We start from the raw sequence: 23,687 nt of genomic DNA, 5'->3' as shown, positions 1-23,687 counted from the left end.
TACCATCAAGCTCTTTCTCTCAACATTAGATCTGACTCGGACTCGCAAGGCGCAGGGACAGACTTTTTCTAGGAGGAGTCAGGCCGTAGCTCTCTCTCGAAGAATACAAACATGGACGAACGCGCAACCAATACTAGCGAAAAGGCGGTGAAACGCAACCTCGTCGACAAAGTCTGGTATAATGACCGCAGAGTCCTCGAGCGTCTCCGCATCCAGGACGTAGCAGACTCCTTCGTCGATGCGTGCATGGAGAACTTCGAGCGAGACAACGAAGAGCACATCCGAACACTTATGAAGATCGGGAATGACTCCATTCGAAACGGCATACGATGCAAAAGCGAGATGTACGAGCCTTGGGTGAGCCGAAAATACTGTCTCCTGAATTCTGCACTTATGCTTACGAACTATACGATTGTCCCTGTAGCGTCACATCATGAACTACATACGCGACTTCCAGGATCTATCTAGTGTACCGCCCATTCCCAATCTTCCTCTCCCTCGCCAGATCCTTGACGAGAGACAGTTGGCCGGCAATAAGACTGTGTTTGACTTCGATTACCCTACACTGATACCCGACTTCTCGATTATTTCACCGAGAGCAACACTCTCTGGCCTCAATCGTCCTGATTGCCTAGCCTCCTTGAGCGACGTATTTGGCCACTTAGACACCAACTACGAGGAAGATACTACAGGTACCCACGACGATAGCATCTCGAAGATTCTCTACCAGTCGGTCAACTACGCTCGCATCCATATGGCCGCACGTCCATTCAACCTCTTCTCCATCGGTCTGATGATTTCTGGAAACGTATTCCATGCTGGCATCTTCGATTGCGACGGCGTCTCCCTCTCTCCAGAGACATACCTGTGGGACACGGACAGCTGGAAGGTCGACAACAACGGCATGCGCACGTTTATCAAAGTCATCCGAAGTGTGACTTGCGTCCTATCGGAGGAAGGCATAGGACATGATCCAACTGTGCAGGTTATCGACGATTCCGAAAGCAAGGTTCCCGTCTATCGACTCTCCCTCGGTGGCAATGACACTCGTCTCTGGCAGACCGTCGGCGCACCGTATTGGGCTTCTGTCCCTTATACCGGCCGACGGACTAGCGTATGGGCCGTTCAACAGGTCGACTCGAAGAGCGGACAACCTTCTGGCGATATCTTCATCCTAAAGAATGCGTGGCATACTCAGCGAAGGACACCGGAGTCATATATATACAGATCGGTGAAAGGAGATCATCCAGGCCTTGCGAAGTTTTTCGATGGGAGAGACGTTCTCTTTCCGGTTTCTAACGACGACAAACCCATCACGGTGTACAATCTTCGAGGATACGAGCCCGATGAACGCGGTGTCGAACACTATCTGCATCGGCTTCTCTTGGAATCAGTCGGCCAACCACTATGGGACTACGAGTCCGAGCTGCAGCTTCTCAAAGCCTTGCGGGCTGCCACCCTCGGTACGCAGGATATCATTCTCTCTACCTATCAACTACTACTTACTTCGACCTGGCTAACTTCTAGCTCATCAGTTTTTGACGAAACAGGGAATTTTGCACTGCGATATTTCTGCCGGTAATGTGCGCTGGCATTGCTTGTCATGTGGGTATAGTTACCCCTCTACAGGTTTATTGACTGCGTTGTATTAGATCCTTCTCAACAAGTCTACTTCTCCACCGCCTGACGGGGAAGGTTTTCTTTGCGACTTGGAACTTGCTCGTTTGGATAATACGTCTACCGTGGAGTGCAATACTGAACTTGCATCACCGACAAAGCCTAGCACAGTTCATCACGCAACCACCATAGCCGTGAGTGTGCGCTATCACGTCCGGCCTCGTCATTCCTAGTGACTCTACGCTCACTCGCTCCGTACTCGTCAATATAGGGAACAACTCAGTTTATGGCAATCGAGCTCCTGGCCTGGTCGATGCGACAAGGAAAGACCAAGGTCAAGATTCCACCGCACGGCATTCACCATGACCTTGAGTCCATCATATGGGTCACTGCTTACGCCATCATGAAGCACATCCACCCATTGGTCCTGCGAGATCAGGACTTGTCCCTGGATGACCAGCAAGACTGGCTCGAGATCATCCAGGACGCATTTGGCCACTCGACGCTCAGAAGTGTGCATAATTCCCGGACTGCGATGGCCCCGTTCATGTTTTTCGATATGGATTTTGCGATTATTTCCCCGGTGGAAGAGGTTGTACGGAAATACGTGTCGGGGACGATGCGTGAGCTTTTGGTGGGGTTTGTTGATTTGGTCGAGCATCAGAATATTCGACTTTCGGTGAAGATGACGTACGATGATGTACTGGTTCTGTTTGATGTAGCGATTGCGAAGATAGAGGCTGAGACGAGGAGTGCTCAGTCGTATATTATTTCAAAACAGCTGTAAATTCCGTGCATCCTCTTTGTCTACGGTGCAGGAGGGATTCAAAGGCACATTCACGATCGGTGAACGAAGCCAAGAAGCCAAGAAGCCAAGACTCGAAGCGGCGAACTGGCAAGGCAACGCTGTCCACGTGGGAGCGCGCCGAGGGACCGGTGCATGGAGATATCAATGCGCGGTCCCCTGTGGAGCTCTAACCTCTTTCCTGCAGTCGAGCTGTGGTGAGAGGCTTCCCGCAGCGTCTGCCTTTCGTCTTTCATCGTTCGCTGAGGTATTTTATTGGGAGTTGCTCAAGAAGGCAGGCCTTTCTCTTCGTCAGCATTTCGTTCTGCGGTTTCCCTGGAGATAGACCACTGTGAGTCCTTTGATTTTCCTGCCTGATCATCATTCGCTCACGCAGCGCTCTCATCCTCAAAATACCCAGCCATCCGCTTAGTGTGCTCTCGGGTCCCCTTCTTTCCTCCCCACCGCCATTCACAGCTGCTAGTCAGCTCCTACGTCTTCCACTCCTTCAAAGCCCCATACTACAGTCGTTAGAACCTACGCTAAGGATGTCCCACCTCACTACCTCCCTCTTTCACAAACCTTCCCCGTACGATCTCCCCCGCAGCGCTCAGATCCCGACGCCTCCAGATACCGACCTCAACTTCTTTGAGTCAGCGTCGACAGCTCAATATCCTGCATCCCATGCCCCTCCCGCAGACTACGATACCCCTCCGTCTCAGCCTCCACTTCCTCGCCGCGTTTCTACTCTCTCGTACCACAACACAGGTCTTCGCGAGTCTCGCGAGCGCGCTGGGCCACGTCCACAGTCGAAATGGTTGGTGATCGTCACTCCACCAGCCTCGATAGCCAGAGAGCACGGTCAGCTCGGGCATACCTTGTCTTCCGGACCCCCGGGTCGACTCTCCCAAGGTGTTTTGTTGCCGTTGTTTCCGACAGTAAGTTCATCCCAGTAGTCTCTCATTACTTTTCTAATTGACTTCCAGATGTACGCTCAATTGACCGTCATCGCTCGCGAGTTCAATTTCCCGAGCACAACGGGACTTTGCCTTTATCTTGGAATGCCTGAGAATAACCTCTCCATGATCCCACGCATCTCTGATGAGACTTGGCCCATTCTGTGGAATCACCTCTTCGAGGCTCGCTCGCCTGTGCTCCAGATTCAGCAGTTGCCCGTCTGCGGTCGGATTGAGTTTGACATTGACCTCGACAAAGCGCGCTGGTATGACGCGTGGCTGGCATCCTCTCGTAGAACAAGCCATGACGTCACGGCTTCTATTGCGCCTTCGCTCTCCCACTGGCGCGACGAAAGCAAAACCACGCACCCCGATGACCTTCTCGGGGATGAAGAGTCGGCGTATGTGCCGCAGCAGACGCGAACAGCCATTCAGCGCCATGTCCCTAGGAAGTTGTCACTGTTGGACCGCTTGGAGTCTGCCTCAGCTATTTCAGCTACAGTTCCGCCTTCTGAAAATGCTCTTCCACCCATCGTGCAAGAAGAGGAGCCTCCAACCACTCCTTTGCGATCCCGTGTCAAGTCCTGGCGTGCAAGCTCTTCCGTTGCGCCCACACCTTTGGCTGCCAATGGCCAAATCAGCCTCGACCCAGTCCACATGCCCAATGCCGTAGTGTTAGTCGATACACCTTCTGTTTCTACTGTCGAAGGTGATGGTGAGCGCCCTCTCAACCTCGATGACTATGCCTGGTCGGTCTCGTCCCTGGGACCTCCCGACCACGATGACCTCGATTCACCCGTTTCTTGGTCGCGCGTACCGTCTGTGCACCTCGATCGGCGCATGGAGGGCTCGGTTCTCCTGAGCCCCTCCTACGCCACCTCATTCGGCCCCGATGACGACTATGAGTCCCTGTACTCATTTGTCTCTCGCCTCCCGTCGCCCGACATCGCTTTGCGGATGTTAGAGGACGTTCCGCCCACCCCTTCTACCGCAACTAGTTGGGGTCCGCCGCTGGATTACCCTCCGTCGCCCTTGAGCATATCCCGACCTCCGTCGGTCGATATTGCATACAGGGCCATGTCGAGTCGACCCGCCACTCCGTCGACGGCCACTTCTTGGGGTCCGTCGTCTTGGCCCGCATCTCCTGCGTATTCTCACCCAGATCATCGCGCTCCCTCTCTCGATCTTGGCGAGCGCGCCGACTGGAGTCGACCCGTTACTCCGTCGACTGCGACGTCGTGGGGACCACCATCCTACCCACCGTCGCCTGCGCATCTGAATGTAAACGCCAATCACCACGCTCAACTCTCTCCCGATCTGGGCGAGCGTGGTGGATGGAGTCGGCCGGTGACACCCTCGACGGCGACCTCTTGGGGCGCTCCGTCGTCCTACCCGCCGTCGCCTTTCATGCCAGAACACATCCCGACCCCTGATGCCGGTCACCGTGCGTTTGACGCGAATATGCCTCCTTTAGGACCCTCCGGAATTGTCTCCCCGTACTTCAGACCGAGCGCAGAAGTCGCCTGGCCGCATGTATGGCCGTTGGAACGTCCTCAACCACCGCCTCCCGTCGTTAGGATATCTACATCCTCCGGGACGAGCGGGGAAGAGTCGACGCGAAGACGCGCCACGCCGCCCCCGACACGCTCGCTTGAGATCGAACGTGTGGTCGAAGAGCCACAAGTCCAGACCGCTGCCTGGCAGCTCGGTGCCCCTCATTACGAGGGACAGACCGTTGCTGTCAATAATGATGTTGCGTCAGCTGCAGCAGTGTCTTTATTGGCCGTACCTAAAGTGATGAGCATGAAGAGTTTCTCTTCGCGTCCGAAGAGTCCTTCCGCCGGTAGATCTTTAAAATCTGGTAAGTACTCTCGTTTCGGTGTGTTCGTCGATAGCGTCACTGACGCTCGTTTCTCTAAGGTAATGATAGTCACCCCTTTTTCAACCTCCGCTCTCCTGCGAGGGCACCCAAAGCTGATGCAGAAACACCTTCCACATCTGCACCTTGTGAGCTATACCCTTCTCTTCATAACCCTATGAACAACATTTCTCATATAATGTTGTTTAGCTACGGCTGCCTCTCATATGGATATGAGCGTCGAGGTTTCGCCGAATGAGTATTCCTTGCACGACCTTCAGTCTGTCATCTTGAGTGTTGAATACCCGAACTTCGCGATCTGTGAGTTCCTCGTCGTTATCTGTGACGACAATCCCTGAATTATTGTATCTCTAGATCGCACCGCGTACCCGAACTTTGAGATATATCCAGGACATGTCACGACGTTCGATGACAGTCACCACTCGTCGATGTCTATCACGCTACCGAGACAGTATCCTTCTCTCGACATCTGTATGTACCATATCTGCTTCATCTTTTCAGTCCTTTCTTATATACCTTGTAACACAGATCCGACGGTCTACCCGAACTTCGAGATCTATCCTGGTCATCTCATCCTAGCGCAGTACCCTCTCGAACCGGTCTCAATACAACTTCGTCCCAGATATCCCGCGTTCAATATCTGTTCGTATTACTCACATCTGAAAATGCTCATGCGCAATTACTGACTCTTTTCTTTGTTATAGATCCAGGCGTCTATCCTCACCTCGTCATCTATCCATCCGTCTCTGTGGGAGACGTCTTCGAGTTCAATATGCCTTCATTTGCGTACCCGGACATTGTGATCTACCCCGCGGTTGGTGTAAGACCTCCATCTACCTCGTCGGCGCCGCAGTCGAAAGTATCTGTTTCGACGCAGCTCCGGTCTGCTTACCCTCACTTCGACATTTGTACGTTGGTCAAACTTTTCATTCCAAAACGATTCCTCTTACTCACATACCAATCGCAGACCCTGCTGGATATCCCGAGAACGTGTACAACATCTATCCACGCATGGGCCTCGATGTCACCTCCCCAGTGAACGTGAAGCTTCCGGCGCAGTACCCGATGATGGAAATCTGTATGTGCCCTCTACTATAATTTACGCTCAAGACCGGTTGCTGACTGGAGGTTTCAGATCCTGCCGCCTATCCTTATGTTACACCGTATCCTACTGTGGCTCGCAGCGGCATGAAGAAGTCTTCCCCTAGCCGAACGACGACTCCCCAGCTTGAGATATGTACGCAATCGCTTTGTCTCGCCGAACAGGTTTCCTCGACTGACATTAGTACTGTTAGACCCGCCTGGACGCCGGTTCGATGATGCCGAGTACTACCCTCAACGCAGCGTGCGTGTGCGCCCCGCATACCCCTGCTTTGACCTCTGTGCGTCCATCATTTATGGATCTTACGTACCGCTGAACTTACATGCTCACAATGCATCTTTAGACCCTTCGGTGTACCCTGCGATTACGCTCTACGCTCCCATCCCTGGTGGAACGCACCCTGTACCACAATCCAGCCTTCGGGCTGTGAACCTTGGTCGTAGCGTGCTTCCTTCGACATATCCTCACTTCAACATCTGTACGTCCTCCTTCATTGATGATCCTCGAGCATATATTGAGCGTTTTGGTGGTAGATCCCGCGGTCTATCCCTACTTCGAAATTTATGCTGGCGAATGCTGTGATGGTCGTTTGTCTGAGCTTGATCACAATGTCACCACTCTTCCCGCGACGTATCCCCGCTTTGCTCTCTGTGAGTCCATCCTTCATATGCATTGATTTGCGAGGTGTGCTCATCTTTATTGTGTCCCAGACCCTGCTGTGTATCCATACTTCGAGATCTATGCTGGTGAAGTATGCGATGGCAGTCTGTCCCGTCAGGACAACGGTCGTGTCACGCTTCCCGCGATGTACCCCCGCTTTGCGATCTGTGCGTTCTCCTGATCAGCATTTCATTGAGCATTCCTAACTTCTATCTTGACGTAGACCCCGCTGCGTATCCTCATTTCGAGATCTACGCTGGTGAAGTCTGCGACGGTTCGATATCTGGCTCGTGGCGTGTGGTTCAGAGCACGCTGCGAGTTTGCTATCCTCACTTCGATATCTGTACGTTTCCTCGTCTTCGAAGTGGCTTTCGTTCGACGTATCCAATGCCCACTATTTTTCCAGATCCCGCCGTCTATCCACACTTTGACATTTATCGCTCAGGGTCGACTCCGAAGTCGGAGACACCACTTTTGCTCTCTGTTCAGCTTCCTGCGCGGTATCCTGCTATTCAACTATGTCCGTAATCATCAGACTCATAGGAGCTCTAAATACTAATCGTCGACCTACAGATCCTCCCGTCTACCCTCACTTCGAGCTTTGGCCTTCGGTCGGCGTTCATGACACTCAGGCTCCACTCACTGTCCCACGTACACCAGCCCAGAAAGCCCACACAGTCCCGCGTGTGGAGGTATCTGGCTCCAACGGTCTCAAAGAACATCATGCTCCGTCAAGAAAGACCCATCGGCAGCTGCACAATGAAATCGCCAAGACTGGTCATTTGTTCTTGACGATGCCCGTGTACGCTAAGAAGACCCACCGGCAACTTCACAACGAAGCGTTCAGGACCCCGAGCCTTCGTTCGGTTTCTTTCGTGGACGTTGGGCCTAGTTCACCCGAAGGATCGAAAAGGAATTCTCCAACAGGTTCAAGGACATATCCCAAGACATCGGCAGAGCCACTCCGTGCTGCCATGAAGCGACCAGCTGGCCTCCCACCTGTTCCTCCTATGCCCGCGTTCGTCTCCGCAGGACTTCCTCCCCTCCCACCTTCATCAGGACCTCCACCCCAATTCGCTCTTCCTCCACTTCCATCCCGAATAGCTTCACCCGCTTCACCCTCTCGTAGGCCAGTATCTCAAGCCAGTGGCCCTCCTGCTGAGCCGGCTTGGGAGATGGTCCAGCCCACGCGACGGATGAGCGATATTCGAGTACAGACGACGAGCTCGCTACGCAGGGTGTCGTCTGCACGGCAGCCACCCTCCGTGGCTCAGAACTCGCTACTCTCGCCGGTGAATGAGGATCCTCCTGTTCTGCATCGCTCGAGATCGCATGGTCAAAGAACTGGATCGGACCTGTCTGAGTCGGGCGTGGAATCGCCGAGATTGGCGCCACGGAGGAGGGAGAGTCTTGTGTTGGAGAAAGCGAGGATGTTTGACCTTCCGTCTGGTTAGTTCTGTCTTCTTCAACGCTGTAATGCAAAGCAATGTTTCTGATCTTTCGTGTTTAGGTTCGACGCCAGCTAACGAGCCTGTTTCGCGACTGTCAATGAGCGCCTTATCCGAATTCCCGTTGCCGCCTTCGACAACTTCGAATAGTGGTGCGCCGGGTCGACCTGTAGGGAAGTTAGATCGTACGAGGTTTTCTTTCCAGTGATAGTTGATGATTATTATTCGAGTGCGTGGGCAGGGAGTCCGGAATGTTTTGCTTTCTTCGTTGCTTTCTCTGTACATTTTGTTTGCTTACGGATTTGGACCACGGTTCTAGAGTACTACAGTGCTTGTGCTTCTATCTTATTTGTTGATATTGAATGCTTTGTTGGCTTGTCGCGGTTGTGCAATGATTGTATCATGACAAGACCATACGTTTACAGAATATTGAGCTGGAATTTAGAGTCCACAATGTATTGATTGAGAATGACAAGAGGATGACAAAAGGATATAGCATGAGTGGAATGAGATAGTACAGCATACAGATTCATGAGATGATTGGGAAGTCCGTGGTTTAGCGACTGCGTTGCATGCTCTACTCATCTTCAGAGTCTTGTTCAATTCGAGGGGAAGCAGGTTGAGGCGGTCTTCGCTCTTGCTGCCGCCTCAGTCTTTCGCTCTCTCGTTGGGCACGTAATATCTGGGATTTGCGATCATCTAAGATTGCTTTCTTTGTCTGAACGATGGACAACGAGTAATGATCAAATCAGCACCGCCAACAATGGCCAGATAGCAAGCTGAAGGAGTGAAAGACATACATTCGCAACTCGAGCTGCCTCCTCCGCTTTCAGCACATCTCTTTTGTGCTCTTCGCGCTCTTGCTTCTCGACCTCTGCTTGCATCATCTCTTTGATGATAGCAGCACCAATGCGTAGATCGTTCAGGAACCTGTCGTGGAAGCGGTAGTAGGGTTGGAAGTTCTCAACCTCTGGGCGGAATCCGAGCTGAAAGTAGTAATAAATATAGTGTGATTAGCATCTCCGAGCCTGACTCTGGTTAGAGAAGCTAAACGGAAAAGTGAGGAAACGCAGGAGTGGAAAGCTGGAGGGTGGCACTGACAGCGATAGCGTATTCCAATGCGCCTTTCGGCGTGATCAATGTTCTCTGAATCATGGTATTCGTGGGCTTAAACTGTTTGAATTTTGGGTTCGTTGGGTTTTTGAGGATGTTTTCTGCCTAGAAATGTGACGTGCAATGTTAGGATGCCTATGCTCGCCACCCGAAAACTAACGCCCGTGTCTCACCATAGTTGTCAGCGTCTGTAACGTGCAACGTGGGATATGAGTCATTCAATGAATGTAAGGTCTAAACAGGTCAAAAGAAATGGAGTATTACACGCAATGAGGCAATCGCCACCTCCTTCGAGTTGGGTCTCATTATCCCAGGATCGACAAGCCTCCTGAACTCCTGTCGTTTCTCATGGTCCGCATCGAATGGCACAAAGGTAGGAAGTGGGATGGGAGCTGACTCTGCAGCAGCTGCTGCTGCACCTCCAGTTCCAGTGGACGCCGGTGAAGTTGATGTGACTGTTGGCAGAGTATGCAGCCTACGCTCGAGAGCAGCGAGACGAGCTTCACGATCATTGCTTGCGTTCCTTGAGGGGCTTCGAGGAGTGTCAAGCGTACCGGGCATATCATCTGCAGTGACTTGAAGGCGATTTCCACCAGACATGATTGTGATTGTGAGAAGCTATCCTTGGGGCCTACAGTTGATTGTGGTGGAGAGCAACTATATAGATTCCTGACTCTCGCGGGACCGTACGCGTGTTTCCCCACGCAAATTAGCGTGTCACGAGCACGTGAGGACGCGTCTGCGCCACACGAAATACACGCCTCGCCACACAAATGAGGGAACTAAACATAGCAGTCCGATAAACACAGCTATAAACGATTAACAACTAGGAATACATATGTGCATTATGCTGGATTATACAAAGAGCAAACTACGATAGCTTGATTAGCTAAAACGCGTCGTCGTCCCCTGGCGACTCCCCATCTTGGCCCCCAACACTCGGCCAATCATTTGGCGGATACACCGCAGACGGATGGTGAATATGTCTCTGCTCCTCTAACGATAGATCATCTCCAGACGAGCTGTCAGTACTCCATGAAGGGTCTGCATTAAAAGCGAAAGTCTGTTCTGCAGTTGGCGTAACTGTGTGGACTGATCCGCTCTTCCTACGCAGACTAGCGAACGGAGAAGGCACGGTAAGGCTAGTTATCGATTGTGTCCTCAAACGGTGGAAGAAGGAACCTCCAGGCTCTGTTCGCGCTCTTGCATGTGATGACCCAGCCTTCGGCGGTGAAGTCGATACATCGTCCGTTGCACCATTCCCGCTATCTTCATCCTCATAGCCATCTGCATCTCCAGATTCCGTATGGACGACCTCGGCTGCCCACTTCCGTCTGGTTACGGGAGAGCGCAGAGGATCTCTACGAGAGTTAGGGCTCTGGTTCCGAGATTGAGCCGTATCTTCCTTCGCGGTCGACGTTCCTGAAGTGCCAGGAGATGGAGCATGTCCTCGTTTGTAGAACCAATGAGTCCCGTTAGCGAATGCCGACTCGGCGTCCGTGTCGAGGGATAGAGGCATTTCTGGGTTGGTCGGAGTGGGAACAGCAGACTCCACATCGATAGGATTATGTCGACTTTGGCCGTTCGTAAGAGGTGGTAGAGGTGTTGGATTCTTGATGCGGCCCTGCTGAGCTCGACGGACCTCTTGGCGGCCAAGATATATTTGTCTTTCGAGGCGTAGACGGTTCTCGATCATGTGGAGCTGGTAGTAAAGAAAATGATCAGGATGAGAAACTGTAGTTCATGCGGTGTATAGGGATGATCACCTTGGGCCAGGTCACAACCTGCCCTACTTGCAACATACGTGCCAATTCTGGTGGATCCGGGTCGCTCAGGATCCTGAACCAGTCCATGATGCGAGTCCTGGGCCAAATACTGGATATTCTGTCAGTACATCTCCCGGCTACAAGGATGAAAATACTAACGTGACTGCTCCTTCGAACTTTTGGAGGAAAACACTTGACCAATCTTGACCCAGTAATTGCGGTAATAACTCGAGGTCGCGAATAAGCTAGGAAGGATCATGATAATCAGTAACCAGCAAAATAGTCCGGAAAATGTTGGATAAGCATACCTTGAAGTTCTTCGTGAGCTCCAATTTGAGCCACTGTTCTGCCGCAGAAAGCAAGAAGTTCCCTCTCCAGCCTATCGACGGGTATGTCAAGCAAATATCGGGGCCCAAAAAGTATGTGGAGCGTACCTTTGCCTTTCCGATGTGCCACAGGCTTCCCGGCGGATCCACGGGGGGCAAAGAAGAAGAGGTGGACATGAGGATTTACTTGCGAGACAACCGGATGTGTAACTGAGGACAATACAAGTAAGCAACACACGCAAGCGTCAGGTGAACAGATAGTCTTACCGTTGAAGTACAGATTCAACGCTTGGACAGGGATATCAACTCTGTCCGCGCAGTGTCAGATCTGCTAACGATAAACCTCGTGATACTCACGTACCTCAGCGAACCGTCTTTGAACTTGCTGCCCCAACTCCAAGGAACGACTCGGCCGTCCTTGAGCTTCTGCATTAATACGACTACGGACGAAATCAGTTCAATGCTTGGTCAAGCTGATATGTGTCTGCATACCAGGATTAAGAATGCCAGGTACGGCCGCCGAAGCTAGAAGAGCCGTCCATATTATAGTGTCCGGAGCCGTAATATAGTTCAATAACTTTGTTGGACTACGTTCATCGGCGTAAATGGATGACATTGTGAAAAGTGAACTAGCCAGACTCACGAGTGTCTATCAGCAGGGATGACAGAGACATTAAGTACACGGCCAGTCCTGATGTACGCTTCGCGGAAAGTCATCGAGCCTCGAGTGAAGAAACAAGCCTGTCCACGCCAAGGGCTATTTAATGAGTATGATTCGGAGTAGGAAGATCGGAAAGTCGAACCTTGCTAGCCCATTGCACGCTATCAAACCTTGCGCCAGTCTTCAAAAACCTGTTGAACCAGACTTTGAAGGGCTCCGAGCATGCTGAGATCTTGTGGGCGAGTTCTGGCCGAAGGAGAAGTTTGAGTTCTTCGTCGGTGCGAGTGCAGACCAAAGCGGCGACCAGACCGCCAGCCGAAGTGCCAGTGATGACACGGGGAAGAAGGCCTGCGTCGAGGAACGCCTTGACGACGCCGAAGTGATCTGACAGGGGATAAGGACGGTTCGATTCGAGTATGGGAGGTGAGTGGATCATAGACGCTCACAGTAGCCAAAGGATGCACCCCCCGATAGACACAATGCAGTTAAGCTGGAGGCCAGATGAGTTTCGAGTTCGCTTGGACGAGTGAGGCCTCAACTTACCCGAGATTAGTATTTACGCTCTTCCAGAACCTCTTCTTCTCTTCGATGGATAGTACAGAGCTCTTACGAATGAACTCGAGTGAAAGCTCTTGCTCCGAGAAATAAGCTATGGATAGGACAAGTAAGCGTGTCAGTAAGATATCTATTTCGTGAGTAAAAGGCTTGCGAACATTCGATGAGATCTTTGGTCCCGTAGTAAGTCTACGCATAACGTTGAGCCAAAGAAAGGGAGGCAATATATGAACACATACTTCGCTGTACAATCTGTACTACAGTGAGCACGTATATATATGATCTCGGTGAAGTCAATATGGACATACCTGGCGGACTCTACTCCTGCAAAATTTGTCCTCATACACGTCTCGAGGACACCAAGCACACCTCTAGCATCGCCCTTCTCACGCAGTGTTTTCAAGGAACGTTTAACCTATAAGATAGAGTGAGCCAGAAGATACTTCGTTTCGTCATGGAAACGTTGGCTTACCTTCCGAACAAGTCTCCAGTCATAATAGACATCTTCGTCGATGCGTTTCCATTCATTGAACTTCAAGTAGTCGTCCAAGACAGCAGCAGAGTCCTTCCATTCCTAGAGCCTAACACTGTCAGAGCCAAACATGCACCGTTACGCTTCGAACCTCACCTCATAAGACTTGGCAGCCCTTAGACGTGCTCTCAGAAGTCCCTTGCGCCCTCGCCCTTCAGAATCATCATGAGTGTTGGGTAAGAGAAGAAGATATAATGAGGCATACAGGCAGAGAGCCATTCTTTGGCATTGACCATTTGACGGATGATGACGTAGAAGCCGAACTCGCATGCAATGAAAAGAAATATGAAGAACTATCGGAACCATCACCAATGAGAAGTAAACACAGCGTATTATGGGTGAGTACGTACCAGCAAGGGCCAACGAACGAGCAGATACAACCATTCCTGTTTCCTCTCTACTCCCCGGTCAGCACCTCGTCTTCGCCTGAATTGAAAACGTTAGACAGTAAACGTGACGTTTGAATGATAGGAATCCTCACTTCTTGACCTTCACATTCACAGGAGCAAAGTCTGAAAGCGCAGAAACCTTCCGGATTCGAGCAGGATGGTGATGGTGAGAAGAGAGAGCCGGTGTGCTTGGACGAGAGCTGTGTGTCGGTGAAGGGATGGGGTCTGGTACCAGGGAGTTATCGTCGGCTTGTAGAGCCTCCGAGAAAGCTTTCATATGACTGCATAGCAAAACAGGAGTGTGATGAAATGATAAATGCGGGGTAAATTCTTAGAGATGCTATAGAGCACATACGCATGATTCACATAATCTATAGAGAGTTCTTCCTCAAAGTAGCGGTCAGATAGACCCGGTTTGGGTGTTTGTGGTGGTGGCATTCCGTTCGAAATGCATGCAGCAGATGGAGAAGGGTGTTTAGATGAAGTGGGCAGCTGGAGAGTGAAGGTGGCCGGAACAGAGTCTAGCAACAAAGTTGGCGCCCACAACGTCACGACGCCACGTTCCGCGCTACGCTCATTGGGCCACAGTGGCAATGTGTTGGGTCTTCCCCACATCCTGTTTCTGCCTTTCATGATGCTCGACGAGGACATATTGAAGCACAATGCTCTACTCTCAGTTGACTTGGACAAATCTGGCCAGGTTGTGAATTTGTGTAGTTGACGGGCTGTCATCTATGCTCGTTGTCAGACGATATTAATCCTTATTGTGGTTGACCCTCGTCCTAGATTACGAGATTGACGCCTCCAAATGCCTCCTCCATCTTGCCGCACGTTGAGATACACATCCATAGCATCCAGGAACAGACTTCTGACATGACAGCCATAGGGCTATCAGGCATATTTAAATGCTCTTCGACTTCTGCTAGACTGTGGTCTCGGGACATCTCCACTCTTGACTCTCGGTCGCACTCACGACTTCCATCATGTCTCCCAAGCAAAGACAGGCGGACGATCCGTCAAATCCATCGTAAGCTTGGCTGATTTTTTGCACCATATTATCGACATCTGAATCACGTTTTTGCCACGTCTGTAGCCTGATTATCATCTGTTCATGGGGTTTATACTCTTGTCTAACTTCGACGTGAACACACTGTGCCGACTCGACCTATGCCTTGAATCTGACACGCAGTTGGCGCTGTGGAAAGGCACGTAAAGTATTATACAGAGGCCTACCAGCGTATCTTTCCAGGCAGTGCCCAACTCGTTATTTCCATCGACCCGATGTGGTACACGAAGACGGCCCAGGCAAGGGTACGTGCACACCTTGACATGACGCATCATGCCATTCAACTCATTGGAGCCCATCAGCAAGATTCTGCACGCCTTCCGGCACAACGTATCCGCGATGCTTTGGCGCGCAGCGATCAATCCCCTCCCCGAGTTCTCGTGCATGTCTTTTCTATTGGTACGTCCGGACAGCCCGTGTATTGTACAATGACACATAACCTATCTTACTTGTCTGCAGGTGGGGCATGGACACTGGCTGAAGTCTCCATGTCACTGACGCGTATGCCGCGCTCCTACCCCGCGCCTTCCGCAATCGTCTTTGACTCTTCGCCAGGTGATATCACTCTCGCCTCTGCCAATGGCGGCTATGCCTCGCCCATACAGAACTCGTTACAGAGGTCGATGGCTATGCTCTTCATCTCATCCTTGTATCTCTACGCAGTCGGATCCAGGATGATCGCCCGCGAGCCGGATCCATGGTCATCAGCTCTCGCTACACTAAACACACCCGACTTCCTTCCGTGGACGTCGACGACAACCCCACGGTTGTACGTGTACTCTACCAATGACAAGATCTCTAGTGCGGCCTGTATCGATGCGCATGCTGAGGGAGCCCGAGCGGAAGGGATCAGAGTGCATATGATCCAGTTCGAGGAGAGTGGGCATGTCGCTCATGCTAGAACAGACCCCGAACGTTATTGGGAAGCCGTCGAGGACTTGTGGGAGGAAGCGGTGGACATAGCTTCGAGCCCTAGGACTCTAGCTAAGCTGTGATCTACGTTTTACTACTTTTGTGTCAATTCATGTGCTACTCGGTCTCAGACAGTCACCGCACTCGGGGTGAAACTTGGATCGAACAAGGTTTCAGACCGTCAGTTTCGCCTCCCGATGTGGTCTCACCCCATGGATATCTGAACGACGCATTGATGTCTTCTATAGACATTTTTTCCTCTCACTCTTTTTTTGCTTCAGGACCGGCCTCAGCCCATACAGGGCTCCGTTGAGCAGGCCTGCTCGACCCAGTCCATACCGTCTCGTCAAGGCCGTTGTATTCATCATGTCATTCCGCGCCACAGCGGGTCACCATCACTCGGCCACTTCATCGGCAAGCACTCGCATACCACCCACTACGAACGACACTTCGAACCAAATAGAATGGAACCCCGCCTTCAGCTTTAGCTCGCCACAACCTCCCAACCTTCCAACTCAATTTTCCGAGCTCGCCACCCCTCCACCCGTCGCAAGCCCACACGTTCGATCCTCACATGGGCAAACCCCCATCCGAAACCAAAATGAACAATACTACGACCACACTGGTACCGATGCTCAGTACCAATCTCCGCTACTTATGCAACCTATGGCGATACCAAACGTGCAGACGGCCAGATATCCGATGGCATTGGAGATACGCAAACGGAAGTCTCGTGCAGGTCGAGATGAGGATGCGGAGAGATCTGTCAGGGGTCCGGGTCTTGGTCTTGGATTTTCCGGTGTGCAGGATGATGATATTCGGAGAGGGAGCGAGGAGATGGAAGTCGACGTGCACGACTTGAAGGCAGAACGGCCGAATCTTGGTTGGTTCGGCTTCTTGCAGGATTCTCGCCCATCTACCTTGGAGGACCTTGAGTCTGGTCGAAGGGGAAGCGGCGAGACTGTCGTTATAGGCAATGGCGAGGGTGAGATACTGAAAAGGAGGGAAGGATCTTGGTGGGGACCGGTGGACGGTAATGCGGTTTCAGCACCGATGGAAGATCCAAGAGCATTGGCGAGGAAGAAGAGGCGCGAGAGGAGAAAACAGGAGAGAGGAAACGTCGACGTTTACGACCTATCCGTGGGGGCTCAGAATAAAGCCCTCGATGAACATCGCACTATCCATATCCACGTTACCAGTACGTCATTTCTCAAAGATGGTTCAACTCTTTCAAGATCTAAAGTGTAACTCGACAGCTGTCCACTCCCGACAGAGATTCCTCATCAAACTCGCGAAGTCACTCATGATGTTTGGAGCGCCATCACATCGCATCGAGAACCAGCTACGGGAGATGTCTCGCACACTCGAACTGAACGTAGAATGTATACATCTACCTGCCGTTTTCCTCATGTCATTCACAGACGAACAGTCCAAGACGACGGAAACATTTTTGATGCGCCAGGTAAGAAATATATTCTAGCTTTCCCGGTGATCATATTTAACCTTATCATCTCACATCACGCAGCCAACCTCACTCGCCCTCGGGAACCTGCACGAAGTCCATCAAATCTATCGTAAGGTCCTACATGACGAGATAGGGGCCCGAGAAGGAATCAGGCGTCTTGACGAGCTGATGGACGGGAAACCAGCATACAAGAAATGGGCTCGATGTTTCTTCGCATTTTGGCTTTCTGCCTTGATCTGCCCACTCGCATTCGGTGGATCATTCATCGACATGTGGATTGCTGGCGTTGGGTCACTCATCCTTTGCGCACTGCAATTGACCGTAGTGCAGAAGAGCCAAGTGTACGCGAACGTGTTTGAGTGAGTGTCTATAGCGGTGTTAGCCTCGTCGTTTAATGCTGATTCGGCTATGCAGGATCACGATGACTATTCTGATCTCGTTCGTTGCTCGCGGATTGAGCAGCATTCGATCGGACATATTCTGCTACGATGCGATCGCCTCCGCCGGCATAGTCGCGATCTTGCCCGGGTTTCTCATTCGTGAGTTCTTTCCTTGTTCCGGACTTCGTATCATCCGAACTTATTCTGTCACTAGTGAGCAGCTCACTGGAGCTCGCATCTAAAAACATCCTCTGCGGATCCGTCAAAATGGTCTACGCCCTTACCTATACCCTCTTCCTCGGCTTCGGCCTCCAGATAGGCTCCGACTTCTACCTCCTCTTCGATCCAAAAGCTCGTTCCCGCCTTGATGACCTTGCTGCTGCAGTGGATGATACCAAGTCTTACTCCGGTCGCTTCACCACCACAAACAGCACCATCTGGAACAGCACCCAACCTCTTATCGGCGAATTCGAGATCATGAATGCGACCTGGGTCCCCTCCGAACATGTCGTCGACGGATGTCTGCGTTCACCAGATTTCTCGTGGTACCTCCAACCGTTCCCTTGGTGGACACAACTGTTCATCGTGCCATTGTTCGCACTGCTGAGTTCGTTGGCGAACCTGCAGCCGGTGGATGCGGAATTACTAGCTATGGTGTTCATCGCGTGTGTGGCATGGACGGCGAACAAGCTTACGACTGTGTATATACACGACAGAGCGGACATCGTTTCTGCCATAGGGGCGGTCTCCGTGGGCGTTCTTGGGACGATCTATGGAAGGGCGAAGCGGGGGACCGCGTTCACAGCTATGATCACTGGTGTTTTGTTTTTGGTCCCAGTGAGTATTTTTGTGGCTCATAAGCTGATATCGAGAAGATAACTGATCATCTCTGATTTTTTCTCGTTTCAGTCAGGCCTTTCGCAAGGAGGGATGATGACGAACGGGAACGGGATAGATATTGGTGGTGCCATGATTGCGGTCACGACTGGTATTACTGTCGGTCTCTACATGAGCCAAACGTTAGTCTACTTGTTTGGTGCGAAGAGGGCCTCACAGTGGGGATTCTAGCGGAGGCGCCTGTTTGGCCAAGGATTGCCAAGGTGTGGCGAAAGTATGTTGAAGTACTATGTGGCGATCAAGAGTGGCCCCTGTCGTGTCATTATCTCACGAATGCATGATACCTGTCCCCCATGACGAATATTCATGCTTGCGATACATTGCCTCTTTACACCCTCTTGGATTCGTGATCTGCGGCTGTTTGCGCTAGCGTAGATATGCAGAATGTTCTCGCAGTTTCGAGGGCGCACATTGATTCGATTCTGGCAGCTTCAAGGAACTCTCTTCCCGTGGAATCCTTGCATCACCCTTCCATCGCGTACCGCCCTCAGGTTACACGCATAGCCATAGGAACTTCGTTCAGTTCCGAATGACATCACTCCGGACAGGGGCTTTTCCGACTCCGGATGGGGCTACAGCGGCTCTTTTGACTGCTCTTTATGGCTCTGTATTTTCTGCGAATATCCGCAGAAAGCACAGTGACCTAATAATAGGGTAAAATCACTTGGCTGACCGCCGCCCGACACTTATCTGCTTCACATCTAGGGCGGAGATGTGAAGCATCACTCTGGATGGTGGTAACGCGATTCGGAGATACCCATCACAGGCTGTATCTAGGGCAAGTGCGCCGCTCATAGGGCTCCGACAAAAAGTCCTGAGCCAATGGTACCCTGTGTTAGTAACTTGGCGGCCCTCGAGGGACTTTTTTACAGGTGTTAAAAACAGTTTAAAACACAATATTTAAATTAATTTAAATATTATATTTTCCCTCAGGAGCTGCCAGTTTCGACTGACCTGGAGGGCTTTCGAAGCACTAGCGGTTCTTTTGAGTGTCTCTGGTTACTATTTGAACTCCCAGAACAAGTTCTACAGCACATACACTCATGGAATATGAGGCCGTTGGCGAGAACACCCACCGTAGACTCGGAAGCTGTGGCTGGCAGTCAACGTCGTGGGAATAGGTTAGGGTAAAGTCATGTCTAGGCCGGCTTAGGGGTCACAGAGGATGGAATACAACGTCAGGAGTTGGTCAGGAAGTCGAAAGAGTCCTCCCTGAACGCGTATCTACTCGTCCAGACAGAAGGATTTCTTACACTTTTTTACAGATCCATATAGCACCGTATCGGGAGGGTTGTTAATAACAAGTTATAAACAGTTATTAACAGCACTTTTTTACAGCTGTTAATAACTCCCGACTTATTGTCGGAGCCCTAGCCGCTCAGCCAAACGAACTCAGACAGTTGAGCTCTCAATAGGGCTTATATGTTAGTGAAAACTTGGAATTTTTCGCGAAATCTCATTGGCGGATCGGACAGATCTTCCGCCAACGAGTTTCAAGTAAACTTGAAACATATAAGGTCTAATACCTGAGTATATTTCTTGTAGACTCTGTAATACTGTACTTCGCAGGAGACACAGCCTGACGTCGATCCGCAGCACATCGTTGGAGAACTTCTTCCCCTTCATTCAACGAATTCGAAGTGGCACAGCACCGACGCATCCAACATCATCGCCCTGGGTTGCCTGCTCCTCAGGTTTCCAAAAATATTACGAGACCTGGCAGTCGGACCTGGCGCATGCTCTTGCACATCGATTGCGCAATGACGCGTGGATACGAGAAGATCTAGGGTGCGCCGGGGGCGGCTTTGCCCCAATTGCGATGATGCAGATGCGATGATTCCTGCGTGACAGGGGGTGGCGACCAGTGGCGACTGTCTCTCGGAGACTTCCATGACCAGCATGTGCCTCCCGCTGGGAGAGTATATAAACCAGCCCATCCCTGGCCAACGTCTTTCCCCATCTCTCTCTTCTTCACCACTACCACTCCACTTCACTCTCACACATATCTACAATGGGTTGGTTCCACGAAAGCTCTGACGAGGCCTCCTCTTACGACCAGGCCACCAACGCCCCCCACAAGGCCGAGCTCTCTCACGAGCTCATTGCCGGCGCTGCCTCCTACGAGGTAAGCTTTCCATCTACATCACCCATCTGTTCATCCACGAACGATCGCTCACACCATTGTCCTCTCGTCTAGGCTGCTAAGGCCTGGGAGAAGCACTTGGCTGCCAACGGCAAGCCCGCTTCGCACGCTGAGGCCACCGAGCTCCTGTATGTCCTCTCGTCGGTGTTATGGTTCTGCTCGATTTTGACCCGTCCTTGTTCCTTCCAGCGCTGGTTTCGCCGGTGCCTTCGTTGACCGTCTCGTTGAGACCAAGGGTCTCGACTACGTCGACAAGGAGAAGGCCAAGCGCCAGGGTACGTTCTTGTCTCATCATCGTCTCCACCTTGTTTACACTTCACTCACTATTGTTCCATCGTCCATTTTACAGCCAAGCAGCAGCTCCAGGAGACTGTCGCCCAGGAGTACTAAGCGCGTCGTCGTCACGGACTTCACAATTTAAACGGAATGTATTGTTATATAGTCGCATGAAGTAAACCAAATACCTGTGCTCTTGTACTCTGATCCTTGCGTGAACTAGTACTGTGTGCTGTCTGCGTCTTGTGAGCTTGTCTTGCACGAAGTCGAGCCGTCGAGCTCTGGCTTATCGATGGTCGCCAACCGGAGAGTTCTCCGATCCGCTGTATCCGTGTTGCGCGAATTCGATGCTGAAAGGGGCCCGGGTGGTGACAGTTAACCCTAAATTAGCAATAGTGGTTGAGGTGAACGGAAATGTGAAATTGACGTCAGATGAGGCGCTATTTTTAGTCGTCTATCTAACGCTTTGAAGTGGTCCATCATACCGGGCCCGAATGATGTTATAGGCGCCGTTGCGTGCCGCTGACGCAAACGCTCTTGAAAATCATGACTTCAGAGATACTGATACATTTGATCCTGTGTAAGTATATTGTACAAAATCCACGGACAAAAACAGAGAATAGAATCTGAACTCAGCAGTCCAGGTTAGGTTGGCTTCGTGAACCACTTCTTCAGATTCGTCTGCCCCTTCGCATCCACCGCCCTCTTCACATCATCCCACTCCACCATGCATCTATACTTCATGAACTCCCGTCCGGGGTTGTTGGATGCAGGAACAGGACATGGCGCAAACACGTTCGTGGCAATGAGGTGATCGAATGCCTGTTCGTGCGTGCATACATGTGAATAACGGCGTGAAATGGATGAACGAGGAAGAAGCGTCAATCATTGATGAAGAAGACGAACGGATAGTCAGTACATGGACCACGAAGAAACGGCATGGTAGGAACGAACAGGGAGGAATGGAGGGAGGGCGAGGCTAGTGCAAGGCGAGGTATGGGAAATAGGGGCTTAAGACTGAATGGACTTACTGTCATGAGAACGGACCGACTACAAGGCAACATACCGATAGCCTCGACCCGTGCAGCCTTCGAGATCCGTATCTGATTGCTCACGGCGTCGTGCAACATCTCGAACGTGAATTGTTCGTGGCCACATGTGCGCGCGTGGATGGCAGAAATGAGTAGGCAGGTTGAGGGGTATGGTAAGGCTGGATCGCACATAGATCAGTTATGATTATTCTCAAGAGGCTTAGGTCGATTAGAGCTTACATGAGAGGAATGGGTATTCAGGTGGACCTCTTTGTGCTGCGATTGCGGAAGAGAGATGATTCGCCGTAGGGAAAGGTGACTTGGGTGACAACTCGAGGATTATGTTCGTCTACAGAAACAATCAGTAAACGCCAACTCCGTCGCACAGAAATATGACCAACCAATATCTGACCCAACATCCTAACGTCCCTAGTAATCCCAAAAGTCTCGGACAACAACGACTTGACCGTCCGCTCCGCCAAAAACCCATCTATAGCGTTCGACCACATCTCTGAGAACTCTTCAGAGATACCTCCATCCACAGACACGCGCAGTACCTTCTCTGCGATATCGTTCCACTCCGCGACGGTGGAAGGCCCCGCAGTCCTCAGCATTCTCCCCGAGAATCGACTCTTAACACGCTTCTCGAGGAGATTGATCGTGTCAACGCGAGTGGATACGCCAACGATCGCGATCCCGTGCGTTCCATGGCCCACACGGCAGCTCTGTGCTGTGTCAAGGAGGCAGTAAAGTAGCGCTTGACGGCCGTGGAGGGCGAATAGGTCGAAGGCGTCGAGGACGACGATAGTTGGGCGAGCAAGGGTCGGTAGAGATGAAATAAGACTAGGAAGATGTGATGGTGGGGGCAAAGTCAGCTCCTGAACTGTGTCGCCAAAAGGACCATCATCTTCTTCGTTCTCATCCGAGCCCGTCTCGAACGATTTCCCTGTCTGCTTTGAGACTTGTCTAGCGATCTCGCGTATGGCGAGACGATCGTTGGTGTGAACATGTCCAGAAAGGTGAATGAGAATAGGCTCCTGAGATAGGTTGGCTATTGCGTCGTCGACAATCTAAAGAGCGATGAGAACGTTCAAGAGCTCAGCGGCGATTTCCAAATAGGGAGCCAGTCGTACTCACGCGTGTTTTGCCACTTCCACGAGGGCCTACTATGAGACAACTGTTGCCCTCTCCGCGGTCGACGGTTCCGGACAGCAAAGCTTGCAACTGTTGAGCTGCCAAGTCATTCGCAGGAGGATACTCGGCGTCGCGATCAGACTCTGGAGGCGGTGGGGCCCGTAGAGCAGCCAGTATAGCACGTTTCTGAGCATTGAGACAGGAATGAAGATGGTCGGGAAGACCATGAGGACGACGAGAAGGGGATGCCTGAGGAGTTGGAACCGTCTGATTCTTTGGCTTTCGGGGAGTGATAGGGGGATCGACTGAAGGGGCAGGAAATATGACGAGAGGCGGTGACGGTGAACGCGGGGCAACATGTAACTCTGGAGAGGGTGATCGAGGTGGCGAGGGCGATGGTTTACGTGGCTTCGCAGACCTTTTAGCAGAGCGGCTGGGTGGGCCAAAGCGCATGGGAGGATTCGCAGAGCCGCGGGAACGGGGAGGGAGTTCGACAGCCTCGAGGACGGTCCGGGGTTGTCTCGGGCGCTTGGGCGACAATAGTAGTTCATCATCCTCCTCTTCAACCTCTTGAGCATTCGATGAATCAACCTGG

The 23,687-nt window shown here is 51.6% G+C and overlaps 7 protein-coding genes across 7 annotated transcripts; 5 read left to right on the top strand and 2 right to left on the bottom strand.

Moving 5' to 3' along the window:
* Window positions 1-111: 111 nt before the first annotated feature.
* STEHIDRAFT_130381 (uncharacterized protein) lies at window positions 112-2,404 on the top strand (the record flags this gene model as incomplete). Its single annotated transcript, XM_007302991.1, has 4 exons — window positions 112-357; window positions 425-1,463; window positions 1,528-1,583; window positions 1,889-2,404. The coding sequence occupies 4 exons, from the start codon at window positions 112-114 to the stop codon at window positions 2,402-2,404; spliced, it is 1,857 nt and encodes a 618-aa protein (XP_007303053.1).
* Window positions 2,405-2,619: 215 nt separating this feature from the next.
* On the top strand, window positions 2,620-9,882 carry STEHIDRAFT_146449 (uncharacterized protein). The gene is made up of 22 exons (XM_007302990.1): window positions 2,620-2,753; window positions 2,823-3,339; window positions 3,388-5,218; window positions 5,278-5,364; window positions 5,426-5,536; window positions 5,591-5,707; window positions 5,765-5,878; window positions 5,941-6,144; window positions 6,204-6,314; window positions 6,372-6,473; window positions 6,532-6,618; window positions 6,682-6,816; window positions 6,872-6,988; window positions 7,049-7,165; window positions 7,222-7,341; window positions 7,405-7,518; window positions 7,572-8,447; window positions 8,509-9,164; window positions 9,247-9,432; window positions 9,548-9,664; window positions 9,733-9,747; window positions 9,824-9,882. Exons 2-18 carry the CDS (start codon window positions 2,950-2,952, stop codon window positions 8,652-8,654), a joined length of 4,779 nt encoding a protein of 1,592 aa, XP_007303052.1. The 5' UTR covers window positions 2,620-2,753; window positions 2,823-2,949; the 3' UTR covers window positions 8,655-9,164; window positions 9,247-9,432; window positions 9,548-9,664; window positions 9,733-9,747; window positions 9,824-9,882.
* Window positions 9,883-10,349: 467 nt separating this feature from the next.
* On the bottom strand, window positions 10,350-14,186 carry STEHIDRAFT_95651 (patatin-domain-containing protein). Its single transcript, XM_007302989.1, has 21 exons — window positions 14,144-14,186; window positions 13,881-14,069; window positions 13,750-13,825; window positions 13,605-13,692; window positions 13,496-13,551; window positions 13,340-13,441; window positions 13,176-13,282; window positions 13,107-13,119; window positions 13,026-13,056; window positions 12,856-12,961; window positions 12,759-12,802; window positions 12,455-12,696; window positions 12,295-12,392; window positions 12,144-12,238; window positions 12,013-12,091; window positions 11,919-11,959; window positions 11,760-11,861; window positions 11,634-11,704; window positions 11,485-11,570; window positions 11,326-11,434; window positions 10,350-11,261 (listed from the first exon to the last, which is right to left on the bottom strand). Exons 2-21 carry the CDS (start codon window positions 14,063-14,065, stop codon window positions 10,449-10,451), a joined length of 2,544 nt encoding a protein of 847 aa, XP_007303051.1. The 5' UTR covers window positions 14,066-14,069; window positions 14,144-14,186; the 3' UTR covers window positions 10,350-10,448.
* Window positions 14,187-14,771: 585 nt separating this feature from the next.
* Window positions 14,772-15,849, top strand: STEHIDRAFT_155799 (uncharacterized protein; the record flags this gene model as incomplete). The annotated part of the gene is made up of 4 exons (XM_007302988.1): window positions 14,772-14,815; window positions 14,994-15,099; window positions 15,157-15,253; window positions 15,314-15,849. 4 exons carry the CDS (start codon window positions 14,772-14,774, stop codon window positions 15,847-15,849), a joined length of 783 nt encoding a protein of 260 aa, XP_007303050.1.
* A 1,088-nt stretch (window positions 15,850-16,937) lies between these two features.
* Window positions 16,938-18,679, top strand: STEHIDRAFT_95648 (DUF1212-domain-containing protein; the record flags this gene model as incomplete). Its single annotated transcript, XM_007302987.1, has 7 exons — window positions 16,938-16,964; window positions 17,023-17,228; window positions 17,292-17,590; window positions 17,646-17,770; window positions 17,826-17,966; window positions 18,147-18,448; window positions 18,521-18,679. Exons 2-7 carry the CDS (start codon window positions 17,070-17,072, stop codon window positions 18,677-18,679), a joined length of 1,185 nt encoding a protein of 394 aa, XP_007303049.1. The 5' UTR covers window positions 16,938-16,964; window positions 17,023-17,069.
* Window positions 18,680-20,496: 1,817 nt separating this feature from the next.
* On the top strand, window positions 20,497-21,168 carry STEHIDRAFT_120613 (uncharacterized protein). The gene is made up of 4 exons (XM_007302986.1): window positions 20,497-20,633; window positions 20,706-20,779; window positions 20,841-20,926; window positions 21,001-21,168. Exons 1-4 carry the CDS (start codon window positions 20,520-20,522, stop codon window positions 21,039-21,041), a joined length of 315 nt encoding a protein of 104 aa, XP_007303048.1. The 5' UTR covers window positions 20,497-20,519; the 3' UTR covers window positions 21,042-21,168.
* Window positions 21,169-21,572: 404 nt separating this feature from the next.
* STEHIDRAFT_54459 (uncharacterized protein) lies at window positions 21,573-23,545 on the bottom strand (the record flags this gene model as incomplete). Its single annotated transcript, XM_007302269.1, has 5 exons — window positions 21,573-21,749; window positions 21,959-22,137; window positions 22,199-22,307; window positions 22,360-23,028; window positions 23,096-23,545. 5 exons carry the CDS (start codon window positions 23,543-23,545, stop codon window positions 21,573-21,575), a joined length of 1,584 nt encoding a protein of 527 aa, XP_007302331.1.
* Window positions 23,546-23,687: the final 142 nt, after the last annotated feature.

Source organism: Stereum hirsutum, assembly GCF_000264905.1.
Source record: "Stereum hirsutum FP-91666 SS1 unplaced genomic scaffold STEHIscaffold_5, whole genome shotgun sequence".
Classification (NCBI taxonomy): Eukaryota; Fungi; Basidiomycota; class Agaricomycetes; order Russulales; family Stereaceae; genus Stereum; species Stereum hirsutum.
Note: the sequence above shows the minus strand (reverse complement) of the source record. Positions and strands in the feature narration are given on the sequence as shown.